The sequence below is a fragment of the Pelodiscus sinensis genome, chromosome 9 (assembly GCF_049634645.1).
Source record: "Pelodiscus sinensis isolate JC-2024 chromosome 9, ASM4963464v1, whole genome shotgun sequence".
Classification (NCBI taxonomy): Eukaryota; Metazoa; Chordata; order Testudines; family Trionychidae; genus Pelodiscus; species Pelodiscus sinensis.
Genome location: NC_134719.1, coordinates 10,893,414 through 10,913,815, shown reverse-complemented (window position 1 = coordinate 10,913,815; position 20,402 = coordinate 10,893,414). Strand labels below are relative to the sequence as shown.

At 41.3% G+C, this 20,402-nt stretch overlaps 1 protein-coding gene across 10 annotated transcripts in view; it reads left to right on the top strand.

The window, feature by feature from the left end:
* The window catches only part of GLIS1 (GLIS family zinc finger 1), a 285,705-nt gene that overhangs the window by 225,153 nt on the left and 40,150 nt on the right, over nt 1–20,402 (top strand). For 9 of the 10 annotated variants that reach the window (XM_075936007.1, XM_075936010.1, XM_075936008.1 and 6 more), the window contains 3 exons: nt 4,138–4,299; nt 9,913–10,023; nt 13,973–14,105. In XM_075936007.1, the coding sequence (XP_075792122.1) occupies nt 4,138–4,299; nt 9,913–10,023; nt 13,973–14,105 (406 nt within the window). The remainder of the gene's footprint in view (nt 1–4,137; nt 4,300–9,912; nt 10,024–13,972; nt 14,106–20,402) is intronic. The other variant, XM_075936005.1, reaches the window with a different exon arrangement.

Genomic DNA, 20,402 nt, shown 5'->3' with positions numbered 1-20,402 from the left:
GGCCTGCCTAGGAAAACAGTGGGGAAAAAACAGGAAATTTCAATTTTTTTGGCCAAAGAATTACTAATTGAAAATTTTCAGCCAAGAACAGAAAAATATTGGCTGACAAATTTGGTTTGAAAATATCTCCGTTGCCATGGTGCATCCTAAGAATTTTAGTTCTGGTGCCTCATACTCTCATTTTCCTCTGTGGGCCAGACTTCCTGACTGTGTATCCCATGATGCCCCACAGACTGCTCGTTGTTTTAAAAACTACGGATTAACACAGCTACCTCTCTGAGACTCATAGCCACTCTGCTTGGTGATCCACTGAATTCCATATCTGCAGTACATCATGGGAGAGATATGATGTTAAAATCTGGCTCATAGAAGAGAATGGAGAATCACACCACAACTTCAAGGAGGCACTGCAGCAACATTGCCAAACTGATTTTTTTTTTCAGTTGTTGGACAAAATTTTCAGGTTTGTTTGGGGTTTTTTTGGGGGGGGGAGGGGCAAGGTTCCGCTTTTCAATTGAAATTCAAAATTTTCCACAGAAAGCACATGCTCTTTGCCAAAAATTGTGTTTTGTTGAAAACTCCATTTTCTTTGGAAAAAAAATCAAGACAATTTTCAGCCGGGTCTGGTAAACAAAAGAGCAAAATGCATAATTGTTTATTTATGTCAGGATTTTAAAGTTCCCACAGTTAGATTTTATTAACACATGCGATCATCTGAAATTACATGTAAGGATGTATTTATAAGGCCTAATCCTGTGAAGTAAAAGCAAGGATCTTTAATTTCCATTAGCACTTCGTAAGAACAGGTTACTACTAGTGTTACAGTAGTTACTAAATGGAAAGGCATACAATAAATATACTGCATACAGTATTTGAGGAGAAAGTTCAGCTCCAGTTAATATAATCTTGGATGAGGTTAAACTTTTGCAAAATGCAACAAGCAGATCTAATGTACCCTTGGCAGTCTCATTTTACTTCTTAGAAATACCATTTACAGTACAGGAACATGAACCAGATCCTTAGATGAGGTAAATTTGTGTCGCTCCTTGGAAGTTTATGGAGTTATACCACTTTACACCAGGTGAGACACTGGTCCATAGAATTTGCCATGCCAAATCAGATATTTGGCATTCAGTTTTATTTACTACAAGAAGGAGAGTTTCCTTCTGGTTTTTGTTGTGTAAAATAGGGACCAGGCAAAACATCTGGAAATATGAAATGTAACAGGCCTTTAAAAAACAGCTGCAGTCTTGTCTTGAAGCAAAGCAAAACAGAGGAACTTATTTCAAAAGTGTGATTATGTACTTCTAAGACAGCAAATGGATATTGCAGCAAAAATACAAAGAATCAGGGTATATTTGGTTGATTCTAACCACATGTTGGGAGGGCCTTCTGAGTTTGTCTCTTTAATTTTTTGCCTCGTGTCAAAAAGATGCATATTAGGTTCAACACATTTTATTCAATGGTACCAATTTTTTGACAAAAACAAGCTGATGACCAGTTAGGAAATTTGATAAGGCCAACTGGTTAATACAGCCCTTCCTGATGTGTATCAGATACCAACAAATTCTATCATCACATATGTCAAATTATAGATTAGAATCCATATTACAAACTGATAAGAGAAACCATTCTATCCACTTAGTTTTATATTACAGCAGGAACAGTACTAGAACAGAGGCTAGAGTGCTTATGTTTAATCCTTCACTAGGCTCTGTTTTTCTTTTACAGCAAGCCATCTGTATTTCAATCCGAGAGAGGGGTTAAAGTTCCAAGGGAAAATATATTTTATATAGGATCACAAATGTACTAGTACACATAAAATTTAGTAACATAAATTTTAGAACTAGACCTTGGAATCCTGTAGTGTAATAGAAACAAAGCTAAAGAGGAAAAGGTGTCATATTTTGGTAGTGTCACTTGTAGCTAAGCGGTATGTCCTGGCAAGGATCTAACAGCCCTTTCAATTTACATCAGTCGGCTTTGGATCAGTAGTATCCGTTTTTTCCATGGGAGCGGAAGGCACCCAGCAACTACGAAACACTCGGTACTGTGAAACAGTTAAATTGTCTCATATTCTTTGTACAATCACATACTTTTTCTCTTTCAGAGTTCATATTTTTACACTAGTAGAACACTAAGTGTAATAGTGATCATTCTTATTTTTCATGTGTCTGTTTAATCTGGATTAGTATCTCTTCAAATGTATATACTCAGAGACTAATTCACATGCATTCTTGCCAAATTCTGCTCACTCACTCTCCAGTGTGGAGAGTATCTGATGTAGTGAGTTTTCATGGTAATTTTGCAAGACTTTCATAAACTCATGAATAGTAATACTTCTACATCTTCAGCTGCTAGCCATCTCTCTTAATATTGCTTATCCACATCTGTATTTGCTCTTGACCGATAGGATTTGTTACAGATGCTACACAGCACTGTAAGCTACCAATTGATGCTTTCTTAATGAAACCAGAACAGTAAAAGCCAGTATTGCTCAGATAACTAGTTAAATAAATATGGGGAATCAAGCAAGCAGTTGATGTGCCAGCTGCAGACAGGCTAGAGGAAAAGTGGCACATCAGCAATTAGGCTGCATCCACACTACAATGGTAAGTCGACCTAAGATACGTAACTCCATAAATAACAAAGCTGCAGTTTATATACCCATAAGCTGTATTACCACAAAGTCTACAACCTGGAGAGTCAACAAAAGAAACTGTCCAGTCGACTTCCCTCACTCTTCCCATCTAGAAGAGAGTACAGAGGTTAACTGCAGAGCCATCTATGGTTGATTTGGCAGGTCTTAACTAGACCGGCTAAATCGACTGCTGTTATATCAATCTCAGAGCATCAGTCTGGGCTGTAGTGTAGACAAAGGCCTAGTTTGAATAATACAGAGTTGGAGCAAATCATTTTCTGTAGCATATTTTTTTCTATTCATTGTGCAGCATTTCAGCTCTCTGAAAATACGCTCTTCCAAGCTGCACGATTCTCTCAGTTCTGTGTGTGGCAGTGGATTGTTATACCCCATAGAGTTTTTTATGCCAATTCATGTTATACTCCCGGTGACAGTCTACACCAAAAAATTAAAAATTCCATGCCATAATATTAAAAAAAATCTGTGCACAATATTTTAAAATTCTGCACATTTTATCTGTCAAAATAACACTACATAATGATGCCAGTTTCAATTATTTTGGTGATTTATTTCAAAATACCTGTCAGCAAGTATGTCTGTAATAATTCAGACACACACAGAAATTCCCCCAGGAACAGAGAATTAAAGAAACCCATATAACAGCTAGTTCCCATTTTTCTGCCCTCCCCACCCCCCACCAGAGCCCAGCTAGAGGGCCAGATACCCACAACCCTACCCCTCTAAAGCCCACCAGCAGGGCCCCTCCAGCCAGCATACTTAAGCCCTTCCTCTCCAGAGCCCAATCGCAAGCTCTCCCTCCCCCTCCCCCCGCCCAGATTCCCACACCCCATCTTCCTCCCGAGGCCAGCTGCAGAGCCCGCTGGCCCAAACACACTTCCCCCACCCCTCCCAGAGCACAGAGGTCCAGAGAGAGAAACAGCCTGATGCTACTTCCACTTGCTGCCTTCTCTTTTCCTAAGGGCATGCTGGGAACTACAGGTGCCAGGAAGTCTCTGGCTCCCTTTCCCCTCCTCCCAACCAGCAGTGTCCGTACAAGCTGGGTTCTGCAGAGTCCAGTGGCAGCTCACAGCACTGCAGCCCGTTTCTGTGGAGGAAAGGAAATTCTGCATGCACAATGTTAAATTGGGCAAAATTCTGCATTGCACAGTGGCACAGAATTCCCCCAGGAATGATGTTAAAAACACCGAGAACACTTCAGAAGCTGAACACCTGTTCTTTCTTTAGACCTTACAAAAATGTATCTTTCAGGTTCAACACTGCATGTGTGAGATGTTCTTCTCTATCCGCTCACCATGCTTTTCATGATAGATGAAATTAACAGCCCAAAAAGTTGTTTCACACCCATAAATTTCAGCAGATGTTTGAGTTTTGATTGATTTATTACATGTCAGCTTGGGTTTTACACTGAAGTCATTGTGACTACACATGGTTTATTTAATAATGCTTAACTGAAATGTTTCATGGCTTTATTGCAGTTTGAAGGGTGCAACAAGGCATTCTCTAGGCTTGAAAACCTTAAGATTCACCTGCGAAGTCATACTGGAGAGAAACCTTACCTATGTCAGCATCCTGGCTGCCAGAAAGCTTTCAGTAACTCCAGTGATCGGGCAAAGCACCAGCGCACACACCTGGATACTGTAAGCATTACCTTATTTCATATTATCATTTGCACAGAGAATTTAAACAGGTTTTGTACAGGATCTGCATTGAAACTGGCACTGAAATTGCATTGAAGCTTCCATTTCATGAAAATGTCTGAATAGTAGGAGGTGAAGAAAGAGATGCTTTGATTTTTTTATTTTTTTTAGCTGCATGTGTTTTTTTTTTTTTTTTTTTTTAATAATGGAGGATTTGCTCATTTAACTACCGAGGGCCAAATTCCATTACCCTTACTCAAAAGGAGGAATATGTTACTCTGGGAATATTCCTGGAATAAGGTATCGCTCACCATGAGGTAAAGTAAGGTGCTCCTCTGTGTTTGTAAAAGGGGGCGAAGCAAGACTTGAAAAATTGTTACTGTAAGCAATTCAATGGTTTTCTTGCATATTTTGACATAGTCTGGTCTAAATGACCACAGGAACAAGGCAATCGCCTGAAGAGATAATAAATTAATGGACACAATGTTGTGAACCCCCGCCAAAAAGGAGAATGCATCAACTCTAATGTGCTGCTCTTCTTGCACACACAACACATGGACTTATTCTAAACCCTATTGATGTTAGTGGAAGCCTGTTCATTGGCTTCAGCGATGGGCTTTGGATGAGACCCTCAGAAAGCCTGCCAGGAGAACAGAATATTTATAGTAGGGATGTGAAGGTGTAACCATGTAAATGGTTAAACGATGAGCCTGGGCTTATTGGTTACCATTCATGGTTACACACAGGCTCATGCCCCGCTCCTGGGGAGTGGCTGCCATCTCATGCTGCTGCCTGTCAGTCAGAGGGAGCTGTATCAGAGGCAGGAGTGCAGGGCGGTAGCCAGATCTCTAGGAGTGGGGCTGGCAGGCGGGAGTTAGTACTTGCCAGGGAGCCAACTTAAAAGCCGACTCCCGGGGAGCCAGCTACCATTGCGGGAACGAGGGGAAGTATTATTGTGTAATCGCTGAGTTTTTCAGCAGTTACACTGTTACACAATTACCCACTTTTTAACATCCTTACTCTGCAGTGTGATTCTCAGAAGTGGAGTTTTATGGACGTGTATCTGCAAAGGGAGAACCAGTAAAAGATACAAAATGTGCTTTTCTTCTTGATCCATAATAGAAAGGCCATGTTAGCTGGCCCTTTTTCCAGGATGCTTGGGTTTCTGACATATTACCCTTTAATCAGTTTTTTTGAGTAGTCATTCTAAAATACTTAATTTGTCCTGAAGTTACCCTAAACCCGATAAAAAATTAATTAGTCAATTTCAAGGCAAAGGAAGCAGACACACAACATAGGCCAGTTAAATCTCAGCCTAGAGTTTATGAAGAATAAGAAGAGTCATTCCTTTATCTTTTTCAAAGAGGTGAATATATGGTTTAACGTTTGGCCGAGTGTTTATGAGGCAGAACTTTTGAGTTTAATTGATATTTACTTTTTAAGCAGCTACATATTTCAGACAGTGCAGCATTAAGGAATGCGTAATGTACATTATGCCTTCCAAAAACAAACAAGTAAGAGAAGCGAGTCAGTCACATTTTCCAAACCCAAGCACACTTACAATAACAATGTTTTATTTATTTGAAAGTCAACCTGAAATATTTGAATTTGTAATTAGTTTTAAAATGTCTCTCTTTTGAAACTGAATATACTGTATGGGATACACATTTTTGAAGTTTAACTGCTTGAAGCTATATATATATTAGTGTTTTTATAAGCTTGATTCGCCAATGGAATATCATTTACTAGAGCTTTTGTACAATTATACAGTACACTGAACAAAATAACCCAGTCTTATATCTGTTGATGTATGTGTTATTGCAAAGAAAATCTCTAAACTTAGCTCTCTCTCTTTTCTTCTCCTTTTCTTTGTTTCTTAACCTCTGAAATGCTCATACATCAGCGCAAAGGTACAGTAATAATTTTTGACTAACTTTCCAACTTTCCTGAAACTGTTATTCATGCTTCCCTGTTACAGGTTCTTTGAAATTCTCACTATATTCATATTCTGCCGACACTAACATTAATTTGCTTGCTCCATTTAAGACCTGTTGGGGTTTTTTTAGCATTTTTTCCCATTATAGAATGTCTATTTAAGCGATTAATGATGCATGTATGATTTTATTGTAAAGGTTAGATGTAATATTAGCACAGAGGACCTGGAGACCCCTTTTAAAACTAAGCATATATTGAAGGACTGTGTGAATGTCCTAGCAAAAAAGATTTAGGCAATTTTTAAGAATGAGCATTTTGTTGATCTAGTTTCCCTATCACTGATAGTGTTACATGGTTAGAAAAATATTCTGCTGGTTCTTCTATTGAGGAAATTGGTAAAGGTTTCTATAGTCCTGCCTCAGGAGTCTGGTTTCTGTGTATTCTAGTGACTTTCAATAAATCTACTTTCTTATATAGGTTTCTGGGTAGGCATTATGTTGGCCTTTAAGGCTTTGAGTTGGTGAATGATCCTATTTTTCCTTTGGAAACTTCCTCCTGGTATAAGGAACAGGACTACTTACACTCTGGAGGCACCTAGAAAAAAAAGGGATTTATATGGATGCTTATTTCTTATGGAGCACATTTGGTATTGATTTAAAACTCTGCATGCGGGTCAACCCATCGTTTATCTTCTCAGAAAGGAGAATGTGTAAATAATTACCAAGACCTGTTAGATTGGGTTGGTTTGATCAAATAACTGAAATTACTAGGTCATATTTCCCATGGTGAAAGCAGAATTAGGGAAGTTATCTGTGCTGCAGATAGGAAGGGGTGTCATCACTCTTCCAATGCTGCTGAAATTCATTTTATTTGTATCAAGCCAGAGTAACTGGGCTTTCTCCCACTGAAGTGTAGGGATAAAACAGAACCACATCATGGGAATGGAGCTGCAGACTGCAGAATCGCGCCTCCATCACTTTCCTCTGTACGACACCCCTTCTGTGCAAACCAAGGGTGCAACAGGCACCCCTATTACCATTTTGCTGGCTGCCCCAATCCCACTCCTCCCTTGCTGCCTTCACATACAGCTTAAGGGGTGCAGGTGGGCTTGTGTGCACTTTGCACTGCAGGTGAAAGGTATTGTCCCAGAATGTTTTCTATGGAAAGAGAAGAGGTTCAGATATGTGACTCTGAGGTCAGCCTTTGAAGGGGATCAAAGCACAAAGGTGAGAGGCGAGCACCTCATGGGCGAGCACTAAAACAACTTACTGGCACGTGGCCGGAGGCACCTCTGGCGTGGTACATTGGCACTATGGGCATGCAGGCAAGTGTGCTCTAAAACACCACAGGGGAAACCCCCCCCCCCCAGCAAAATTAGCCTCCGCTTAGAGACTTTGTGAGGCTTGGCATGAAGTGATCATTTGTGACCACCTGATTGTGACAAAGCAGCAATCACAACACGCTGCCTAGTCATTGTTCAGAATTTGTAGTCATCGCAGCAAGGAGAGGTTTAAGGATGATGGATCAGAAGGAAGTGACAACACAAGACACAAGAGGGGATCTAGGTAGGGAGCATTGAGTAGTGAAGATCTTCAAATATATGGACCAGAAGCTTGTACAGGTTGAACCTCTCTAGGGACCTGACCAGTACCGAACCAGAGAATTAGCCGGACCACAGGAGCTCAGTATTGTCTGGCCACATTGCCAACACTTCCACTGCTTAGTGGGCTCTTAGAAGACATTTAGGGGTAAATTAGAGCGAGATAACAGCGCAGAACCCTGAGAGCCAGGACTGGTCGCTATGAACAAACTTTATGGGACTGCAGGAAACTTGGCGACATCCATGGTAAATGGACATGTGGCTAACTAAAATCATGCCAACCCACTGATGTGGCCGGACCAGAGAGTGCCAGACTAGAGAGGTTCAACCTGTATTTAATGGAGAGGCGTGCAGGAGCTAGCTCAGGGACTCAAAGATAGAAATGACAATATCATGATCAGGTCCACTCAAAGGCACTCATTTGATCTTGGGAATAATGAATAACAGTCTTTCAGGATTTCCCCCAACAGTCTCAAGGTTGCCTTTTGTTTGTCAGGGCTGAGAGATGGTGGCACAGCTAAAAAAAAAAAGGCATTTGGTCAGGCTTGCATTAGCTGGGACCATGCCACAGTGGTTCTTGAACTTTTGGGCCTGTGGCCCACCCCAGTCAATACAGACCTTTCTGACAAAATGGATGAAGGAGGGAGTGAGGGTGTGGGGTCTGGCCAGGAGATAGGGTACAGGCGTGGGATATTGGCAGGAGGGAGGGTGCTAAATCAGGGTGGGAGTGCAAGGTCTGGGCATGAGAGGGATGGGGGAGCTTACCTGGCTCTGGGCTTGGCCCTGCTCCCATTGGCCATGATTCTGGCCAATGAGAACAGAGGGGAAAGCCTCCAGGCAAGTGTTTTCCTGTGCTGCCATTCCCCAAGTTGGGGGGTGGGGATGGGGAGTGGCAGCGTGCGGAGCTGCTTTTTGCCACCACAAGCCGGATCCGGCCTGCGAGGCTCACCCCCGACCCTGCACTGGGAAGCCAGCGCTGGTGCTCCAACCTCGTGGAAGGACAGGGGAGTTGAGTGCCAGCGCAGGCTCCGTACTGCAGGGGTGGGTGAGCTCTGAACCTGCAGCCCGCCTGCAAGACAGTTGCAGACCACATTTTGAGAACCACTGCCTTACCAGGAGGTCCCTGCCGTTGTTCTGTTGTAACAGGCAGGAGCTTATGCCCTCCAGCTAAAAGGAGTGCTCTTCCCACTTGTAGGAGATGTATCTTTCTACCATGTTAAAGGAAACCACTGGAACTACTGTGAAGCTTTTCTTACCACTGGAGATCTTCATGTTGTACCATATAGGAGAGAGAACATCTGCCAGACACTATTCACAGCTGGAAGAGTCTTTCTCTGACAAAGCTGGATTTTTCTACATATATTGATTTGCTGTAATGTTTGTGTTTAGTGTTGCTTGTATTATTATAAATTGTGTAAATAAAACAAACATGTTATTTAGAATAGGAATGGGAAGAACGTATGAAAGCACTCCAGTGTTGATGCCTTTAGTTTTTGCTTTGCAGCATACATGACACTGTCTGTAAAACCAGTAGGAAATCAGAATCAGGAACCAGTGTTTTTTCTCTTTTGGGGAGGGTGGTGATCATGAGACTTAGATGTTTTTAACACTTGGACAAGTGCTGAGTGGAGGCATACAAAATAGTCACCTCTCTAAAGAGGCCGAAGGTACTACTTTTGTACTTGCAAAAAGTGAGAATGCTATGATGGTCCCAAACCCCAGCTTCTTATTTCTCATTATGATTTAATGCAATCCAGTAATCAGTCCTCAAAAGTATAAGAACAGAGATGTGTTACGTGTTCTCAGTATTTGATCTGACTTCAGAATATGAGCTGTCACTGCTGTTCTGTGTGTGCCACAGCTGGCCCACAGTCAGACTTCTTACACACAGAAGTATTTCCAAAACTAGAGGTTGCAAGCTGAGCAAGCAGCTTGGGGTTTTACAATATGTTTTCCCATAAATTAGAATCTTAGCTAGTTTGTTTTTTAATTGTTAAACTCAGGCTTCATATTATAAAGGAAGGCACTTATAAAAGCTGAACGCTTTTTCTTTCTTTTTCTTTTCCATGCACTTACAGAAACCATATGCCTGTCAAATTCCTGGTTGCTCCAAACGCTACACGGATCCAAGTTCCCTGCGCAAACATGTGAAAGCTCATTCTGCCAAAGAACAACAGGTGCGTAAGAAGGTAAGACCATCGATCAAAACTGTGGCACATTCAAATGAACACTTACTGAAATGTCATCAATATGTTTGTTTTTAATTGGTCTGTGATTTGTGTTTTTTTCAAATTGGGATTTCACTGTGTTTTTGCTAGGCAAAAATTGAACTGCAGTTCAGTTTCCTGATGGTTTTTAAGCACTGTGGCCATTCACACTCCCATTTTCTTGTTGTAGTGATTTTCAGTGCTCTTTTTCTCCTTGCAGAATGATTTGCTCTGTGCTATTAAACCAGGCTTGTCTTTCACATTCCCTCCTCTTCAGCCTTCAGACATACGACTCCAAATTCTGCTCTCATTCACACCCAGATCAAATAGGTTTCTTAGTTTAGGAGCTCATTTGAACCCCACACACGTATAAAATTATTTTATAAAATGTGTAAAATTCAGGAAAGATGTGATATTTTAGTAGGCTAGGAAAAAATACCCTCTATGGCTCATTGGACCTGTGTTTTAAATGCATTTATAGATCATTGCAAACCCACACTGGTCGTTATGTATTTATTAGTATTCTATCCCGCCTGCATTTTATAAAAAACAAAATCAGAAACCATTAGTTTCTATGAGTTCAATCCTGAATTCATTGATACTGTTGCTATTCTTGGGGTAGTATTTGCAGGTTCCAGGCAAAGATCAGGGCCCAAGCAAAGATCAGGGTCCTTTTGTAGTAAGGCATTGCATTCCAGTTAATGAAAGGATGGTGACTGCCCCAAAGAGCTTACAGTCTAAGTATTTGAGAGGAGATAACACGTGGACACAACAGAAAAGGGCATATAGGGGAACATAAGGTAACAATGACGCAATTGTGGTTAGAATAGTAAGCTGCAGTCACAGCACAACAGCTACCTAGTCATTGGTCAGAATCTGTAGGCATTGGAGCAAGGAGAGGTTTTAGGATGATGGAACGGATGGGAGGTGACAACACAAGACACTAGAGGGAGTGCAGGTGGGGAACAGCTAGTAGTAAAGAGTCTGCAGGGTAAGGACCAGAAGCTTGTATTTAATGGAGTGGCGTGCAGCAGCCAGTGGAGGGACTCAACAAGAGAGGTGACAGTATCACAATGGAGGTTATTTTAGCAGCAGAATTTTGAACGGACCACAGAGCAGCACAATGGGTGGCAAGAAGGCCAGAGAGAAAGTGGGTGCAGCAGTCAGGACAGGAGATAAGAGGATAAGGAGGAAGATAAATGTTCATGATTCTGACAGAGGAAGAGGCCAGAATTGGTCGTGCTGTAGAGGAAGAAGAGACAAAATCTTTGGAAATGGCGTAGGTGTGCATGTCGAGCAGAGGCCAGAGTCAGGTATGGGCCACAGTGAAAGGGTGTCTTTATGTGGTAAAACTCCCAGTAAAGTTCTGAATTCAGGGTGGGTTTTTCCTGACAAAGAATGATGCCCAAATGGTATGGCCTTCCTCTTCCTGTTGAGAAGCTGGGAACAGAGCAATACCAACAAGTAGTACATGCAACGGGGACAGGAGATGAAGTAACTGCTGCAGTATCCCTCTACCCACATACCACCAGTAGCTCTCTACATGGGGTTTAAAAGCTGCAGTTCCAAGGGTTCTGGTGTAAGCAGTGGTGATGAAGGAAGGCAGGAGGAAGATGGCTTTTTATGACATTTCCCATGATCCTCTTGGGCATTTACAGTGCAAACAAGCTCTGTCAGCACCATATTATGTGGAAATGTAACCCGCATATCTATTGGATGTGGTGTACTGTCCCATGTAGTGAGACTTAGACCTCTTACAGAGGCTGTAGAGGCTCTGTCAGCATTACAGAAACACTTTCTTGCTCCAAAACTGTCTCTCCCTGGTGAGCTAAGCTAAACCTGGCTGCTAGAGGGGTTTTTAATCACAGGTTGGGTCCAGTGGAATAACTTTCATATTTAGTTGTTCCTCTTCCCCTGCAGTTCCTTGGTTTTGCCTCTTGTTCCTTCAGAGTACTTTAGGTGCACCATTTTTCATAGTGGCTTGTAAGAACAGATCAAGTTTTAGGATCCTGAACAGAGATATGATCAACTGACTCACGCTGATGTCGGGATCCTGCAGAGAGATGCAGTTATTTCTGCTGATTGACCTTGGCAACCAGGTCACATGGGACCTATTAGCTCCAAACTAGAGATATTAAAAGATTTAAGGGCCCAAGAATTTCCAATCTCCCCTTTGGATTTTCCCCACAAAGGAGGTGATTTCACTAGTAATCAGGACTCCATATAACCCCACCTTGCAAACTCTATATGTCCTTAACTCTAGGCATACATGCAGTCCCGTTGACTCCAAGTATATAGACAGGTATTTATACGATTGTAGTCTATGTTTACATAGATCCTAGAGCCATTCAGGATTTTTATTAAAAAGGCTTCAAAGACAGGAGTAGATCTGAATGTATTTTGATCAGGCTTCTGTTAGGGATGCTAAAATATGTTTAATTCACTGTGTAACCACTGAAATTGTCAGCAGTTACACGGGGCAGCAGTCAACCACCCACATGTACCGGGGAGCCTGCATGTAACCGTGAAAGTTAAATGATGAGCCCAGGCTCATTGATTAACTATGAACACAGTTACACTTTCACATCCCTAGATTCTATGAAAATAAAACAAGTCAGGTATCATCAATAAAGAAGCAATAAGAAAAATGACATTGGAGGGTGAAAATGTGCAACTGTGAATATAGTTCAGTGTTTCTAAAACCAACTCCAGGTTCTTCCCCTCTCCAATCTGAACCAGAAAGAATGAGAAAAGAGCTGTTTTCACTTGCTTCATTGTCTGTGGGTTATGACTTAGCAAAGGCAAAGCTGTCCATTGTTATCTGCAGTTGCTGAGTTCTAACTAGAAATGACATAGCCAAGCAAGAAGAAATAACAGGTTGCTCTGCCTACATTTTGAGGCATCCTACCAATAGGCACCATCTTTGATTTTTTTGAAAAATGCTTGAGGCAGAGATTTACATCAGAGGAACCCTGAATATTTAGTCCATATCTCAGAGGAGGTTTGTTAGTTCTTTCTCAAAAAAATTTAGGTGAACGGAATCTAGGATGCTAGTGGTTAATTTAATAGTAGTTAAAGTTTTATTGGCTTCAGCTGCAGATTGTTATCCGAAATGCTAGATATCGATCTTAAACAAACAAATGCCTGGTTAAGAGAACCCTAAATAGGTTTGCTTGGGCCTTGCATTTAGAATAACTAATCCCTAGAGAGATTGGTATGCAAAACTGTAAACTTCAAAACAATAACTATTTATTAATGGCCACAGACTACGATGGCTGTTTGTGTAATTTGAGAACTATATTATGACAAACACTTGGCAACATAAGCATGTTTGAAAGAGAATTAGAAATGCTTTTCTTTCTTAATTCTCCTCTTCTGCTGTTTTTAATATGATCGACATTGTGGTTTTCAGAGCATGCTTCAGACACGTTTGCCAAAGCATTAATTTACATGGAAACCAGCTGACACATCAGTGATACCTTTTACACATTCCTGACTATGCTTTATTTTGCCAGTTTTAATCTGATAAGCACACTTGTTTTTCCTTATCAAAAAGTCTTTCCAAGTGTCACAGTTACAAAAAGTGGTGTAATCCTTTTTTCAAAGAACTCAAAACACTACAAAGAGCCAGAAATATATAGCTAATTTATGCCATAAAATCTGAAGAAACACAGGGTACATTGTGTTTCTGCACCAAAATGCTGTTGATGTAAGATTAGCACTTAACTTGTGTGCTTAAGAAAACCCCATGATCTCTAATTAGAAATACTTAGTACTGGGTATATATCCTCAATTACACTAAGTTCCTAAGAATGACATTTTGTTCCTTCCTTCTATATGTAGGCTATAACCAAACAGACATATGAATTCAATTAGCTACAGTTTGGTTTACTTTGAAATAAGAGCTCTTTGTTTTATCCTCCTCTTGCAGCTACATTCATGTACTGATATTGAACAAGATGTACTAAGTGAATGCTTAGCTATACAGCAACTCCACACATCTTCACAACACATTTTGGATGGGAAATGTGGTAGATCTATAGGTCACCATGATCTAATAGCAGGTAAGAATAATTCCAATACAGATGGTGTTATATGTGTCATTTTAAGTAAGATTTCTTAAAGATCTTGCGCCACTGTGGAAAATCAGCCCATTATGTTTTGCAAAAAACAGAACAAAAGTTAAAATGTTATAATGTATTATTTTGCAGGTTACTGTTGGGGAGTGCAAGAGTTAAAATCTAGGGTCTGGGTAGCAGGTCTCTAAGTCACCTGTTTGCTCTTTTCCAACCGTTATAAATTATCATTTTTTTAAGAGATGCTGAACACCATAGCGCTCTAATTTTATATGAAGTTGTGGGTGTTCATCCTCTTTTAAAATCAGGCCCTTAATGCTCAATCTTTTTTAGTTTGTGGTGGTCTCAGCAGTACACAAATGCTCAAGCTGTGTTAATGCTCAGCAGTCCAAAGACAGATAAACCCATTGTTCTGCTCACAAACAGATATCCCATTGTAAATGATAAATAATGTTGTGGCAGTGGTGACAAATCCCTTTTGTGCTATTCTGGTTAGGGCACATCAGCACAGCAGGGCTAAAGTTGAATAAAGCTACGCAACTTCAGCTACATCAGTTGCATAGCTGAAGTCGAAATCGTTTAATTCGGTTTTTGGCTCTGTTGACACAGCAGGAAATAGAAGGGAGAACACTCTTTCTTCGACTTCCCTTACTCCTCATGAAATGAGGCTTACAGGAGTTGGAGTAAGAAGTCCTCCAGCTCACCATTATTTCGAAATAATGGCTTGCTGTGTAGACATGCTCCTTGGTATTTTGAAATAATGTCAGTTATGCCGAAATAACGCTGCTGTTTGTGGGCAATGACATTTTGGATTTAGCCCCCTTAAGGTGGAAGTTCAGCACTTTAACCTAGTGGCTCTAGTGCTTATTCTTCTTAAATTGATGAGAACTGATTAGCCCTGACATTTCTACACTCCCCTTCCCAGCTGGTCACAGTGGGCCCCTGACCTCTGACTTCCACTGATCTCACATTGGATTCTTGTGTCGTTATTAGGTATGAGGCTGATGATGACAACTGCTCTGATACATTATTAATGGAACTAATACTCGTGGGCAGCAGGCCCCATCAGCTGGCAGGGGCTATGCCTTCCCAAACTGCCAGGCGTGGCCCCTCCCAGGCTCTGCCCCAGACCTTCTGCTTTCACTCTGTGGCTATGGCCTGGCTTCCAGGCCTGCAGCCGCACTGCCCACCCACCCATGCTCCAGGGCTGGAAGGACTGCAGTGACACCCACTGTCTGGGGCTGGGTGGGGCTGCGGCAATGGCACCCACTCGTCCGGAGGCTTTAACGGTGCTTCCCATCCTCACTCACTCCCAGCATTCTGAGGCTAGGGAAGCTGCAGCCACAGCACCTGCATGCGCGCGCTCTCTCGGTGCTCCAAGACTGGGGAGACTGCAGCTGCGCCACCTGCCCTTTCAGTATGCCAGGAGTGCTAGCCTGGGATGGGAGCCAGCAGCTGGGGGGCAGGGGAGAGGGAGAGGGCTTTGGCAGGGGGTTGAAAGGGACAGGGTATGGAGCTGAAAGGACAGGCTTGAGGGCTAGCCTGCCCTAGCCAGTGATCCACACACAACCCATGCCAATATTAGTCTTCTGTTGATACTGCAATACTACTGAGTTAAATACTGTGAGGCTATGTCTACACTGGCATGATTTTCCGGAAATGCTTTTAACTGAAAAGTTTTCCGTTAAAAGCATGTTCAGAAAAATCGCGTCTAGATTGGGCAGGATGCTTTTCCGCAAAAGCACTTTTTGCGGAAGAGTGTCTGTGGCCAATCTAGACGTGGTTTTCCGCAAAAAAGCCCCGATTGCCATTTTCACGATCGGGGCTTTTTTGCGAAAAACAATACTATGCTGTCTACACTGGCCCTTTTGCGCAAAAGTCTTTCGGAAAAAGACTTTTGCCCAAACAGGAGCAGCATAGTATTTCCGGAAAAGCACTGATGATTTTACATGAGATCGTCAGTGCTTTTCCGGAAATTCAAGCGGCCAGTGTAGACAGCTGGCAAGTTTTTCCGCAAAATCATTTGATTTTGCGGAAAAACTTGCCAATCTAGACACAACCTGATAGTAAAAGAGGATTTGCCAGATTGGATCAGACTTATGATCCCTCTAGTCCAGTTAGTCTTTCCCTGTAAGTGGCCATCACCAGATATATCAGATGAAGGCACAAGACACCCTGCAATAGGCAAACGTTGAGTAATCTTCCCCCATCCTACTTAAATTGTAAGAGCCTTAGGACCCGGATAATCTCTTTGTTCTGTGTTGTACAGTATCTAGCACAATAGGGTCATGGTCCCGAGGCTTCTCATTCAAAACAAATAATAATCTGTAATAATTAGAGATGGTCTTAAACCTGAAATACTAATTTTATATTACTTTTTGTTAACTGTATTTTAATATAACTCTGGACATTCTTCTTGCCCATATCAATGTCCAGTGTGTGTCTGAAACTAAAGCGCTTGGCCTCCACAACATCCTGTGGCAGTGAGTTCCGCAGTCTTTGTGCTTTGTTAAAATATTTTTATCAATTTTGAATTTGGTAACATTCAGTTTCATAAATGCCCCTTGTATTTGTCTCTTTTCTAAGATAAAAAGTCCCTATTTTTTCAATTTTCACAACAGTTTTTCCAGGTCCCTAATCACTCTCTCTCGTTATCTGTCTCTAAATCCCCTTTATATTCTTTTTGAGATGGGGTGACCAGTACATCACAGAGAATTCCAGATGAGGCCAGTCTATTGATTTTATAATTTTTTATAATATGACATTATAATATTTTCCGTATTGTTCTCCATCCTGTTCCTTATGCATCTTAGCATCCTGTTGTTGCTTTTTTTAAACCACAGATGGATGTTGGAAGTGAGGTATTCCATTGTTTTACATCCATCGCCTGTATGGTCTGTATAGAGTTTCCACAAAAGGATATAGTAGACATCAGTTGGCTGCTCTCATTCTGTATTTGCTTAAATCTCTATACACATAAATACTAGTTTTGGATAGATTGTCCATGGTCCTTGTAGGCATGCAAAGAGATGTGGGGAGACATGGACTCAAGGCTTGAGAGTTTAAGCTAATTTGCAGTTCATGCAGTGGTGGGCATTGTGGGTTTCTCAAGTTGGGTTCCTAAAAGTGAGCCACTCAAAAATAGAGGAAGCCACTTCTGGAAATGTGAGTCTAAGACTTGGTCTGTATTTAAAAAAAAAATTTAACATTTTTACAAGCCGCCTCAAATATTTTAAATAGAGAGGCGGGGTAAACATATTTTAAATAAAATAAATTCATTCCCTGGTGTTAAAATCAATCCAGTTACCTAGGTACAAACCCTCAGAGTGTCAGACTGAGCAAAAAGCTCAGCTCTTGGGAAAACCTGTCTTTGTGCAGCTCTGAGTCACCGAAGTAAAATTGTTCCAGTTCATGAATATTGCATGTTCCTCAATAATACCAATCTGTCCCCAAAAAGATTTCTTGGCTGATCATATTTAATCAGTAAGTGGGGTGTATTCAAAATCTAGTTTCAGTAAACTTCCTCCTATACTTCCGCCAGGTCACATTACTCCATATGAGAAAGAGACAGAGGAAATAAATCTCATGTTACCTGTCTCATCATCCCAGTGGCAAAAATGATCCATCATCATTTAGAGCACATATAAAATAGAATCAAAGTAAAAGGATATTCAGTCGCCTATAGTTTGTAATGATATGTTGCTGCTTACAAATAGGCAACAGCAATGTTTCAGGACAAATCAGGCTATGGCATGGTATATAGTATACCACATGGACAAATATATAATGTCCTTTTCATTCCACTTGAAAATACTCATGTATTTTTTCAAAGAAACCACAATATTAATGTGCAGAGCCCTGGGCCTCTGGGATTACTTGAATTACTGTGGACTTTTATTTTTTTTTCCAAGTAAAGCTGCAGCATATTTTAAGTATGTCAGAGATGAAAGCCAACAATGCAGAAATGAAATGTTTAAAAAGTTCCCATCCCCTGTGTCCAACTTCAAAGCAGGCTTGTGCTTAGGCCAATGGCAGATAGTAGGGGGAAAGAATGCTCTGTGGCATGAAGAGGAATCCACAGTACGCAGCTGCTCAGACCTCATTCCTTTTTATTTCCATTGCTAGATTGCTTCACTGTTCCCTAATTTAAACCTCAAATATGCCTACAGAGATTGTTGGAGGAAGAGCATTGTGGCCAGAGCCTGAGCCTGATCTATGACAAGGGAAGCTTTATATGCTGCTTCTGTCTCCGTGCAAGTCCTATCTGGGCTTCCATTTTTATTATTGATTTTTTTTTTTGCTCTGACTTGGCACATGTAGTGAAAAGGCACTAATCACAGATGCTCAGAACGCTGGTTTGGGAACAGATGTTAAGTCTAAAGGTTAAACCGTTTAAAATTTTGATTGATGACATGTATTTATAAACTGAAATGGCTAATGTGTTAAGAGGCCTGAGATGCACAGTCCCAAACTGGATCACGACAGCAGGCATAAGTAATTTATCAGGTTTTCATGCAACTCTCTGCATCTAGGAGCTAGTTCTCAAAAAAAAAAAAAAAAAAAACAACACCACACACACCACACCTAGAAGACAAATTTTATGAACATCGAGAAAAGACTAACTCTCAGCCTTTTGGGAGATCTATTAAAATCATAGAGAGTCTTTCGTACATACAGATTTTCTAGATGAGAAAGTGAAATTTACTGAGTCTGCTTCCATTAAGAGAAAAACTGACCTCAGAAGTCCTTACCAGAGACAGCTCCCTTTCTTTCTTCCTGCACAGTAAACTAGCATCATATGACTGGATGAATTCACACCTCCAGCCTGTTCAGGTTGCACTATCCCAGCTGAAATAGCCAGAGCTGCACTTTCTTTAGAATAGGGGTGGGGGGCAATTAAGTACAGATTAAGTCTATATTTTCAGGCTATATAGATTCTCCACCCCCAGAGCACAAAAGGTACCAGAATTCCCCTCTGATCACCTCCCACTTTGCAAGCAGATACCTGATGCTCCACTGTGCAATACTGTACATATGCATTCTTCCCTGCCAATGTGGCACCTAAAATGGAATGACTGCCCCAGAGAACACAGGACTTGCTCCATCTAAACTTCCAACATGTCTTGAAACTGAAGTGAAAATATTCAGTTCAAAGCAATCAAGGATTGTAAATGAATTCTATTCAGCAATGCTGATATTTCAGAATAAGACCTAGCACGGTGAAGGAAATAAAGTTCTTTATAAGTGGCCTTTCTTTGTGATAATTAATAAAAATCTATTTATTCAAAGTGATTACAAGTTTGGCTCACAGTGACTCAACAGAAATGACTAATTGCAGCCGAAAATGGAATCTACTAGTAACTTGTCTGTTCTGTGGTGTGTGACACATAGCCTAAATGTACTCTTAACTATCGGCAGAAATCCTATGCTAGCAACCTGACCAGCAGTGTCAATTATTTCTCTGTAGTTCTGCTCGCTTACTACACACAAACTCTACATAGTCCAAGAAATTGAGCAATCCACATTTCTGATTCCTGCACTGCAAATTCAATGAGTGCACACAACTCCAGGAACATCTTATCATCTTTCATCTTTACACCCTTGTTCTGATCTTTAACATTTAATCATTTAATCTAAACATTTAATCTTTACGCTCTTGTTTTCCTGGAGTCTAGCTAGTGACTTTTCATAATGAGAAGGGTGGGCATATGGCTGCAGTTCTTCCGGTGCGGCCCAAGGGAAAATGGTGATTCCAAGTCATGGGGCTCGTCTACATTGGCCCCTTTTCCGGAAGGGGCATGCTAATTTCACAGATCGTAATAGGGAAATCCGCGGGGGATTTAAATATCCCCCGCGGCATTTAAATAAAAATGTCCGCCGCTTTTTTCCGGCTTTTAGAAAAGCCGGAAAAGAGCGTCTACACTGGCCCCGATCCTCCAGAAAAAAACCCTTTTCCGGAGGATCTCTTATTCCTACTCATCTCAGCACTTCTCACCCACATGTATGGAGGGAGGAAGAGCAGATCCATTAGGCCACCCACAGCAGTGAGGGAGGAGCAGTGTCTGTGTGTGTGAAGGCCTCCGAGGGATTTAGCAGACTGCTGGATGCTGTCAGAAATAATATACAAAGACATATCTCAAAGAGTGAGTACATGATTCTGGGTGGGTGGATGGATTTTCAGATGTGCTCAGTATTGGCCTAACTGTTCCCATTCAGGTCAATGGGAGCTTTATCACCAGGCCGGCTGATAGGGGAGGCAAATGCACAAGGGACTGGCAATTTAAA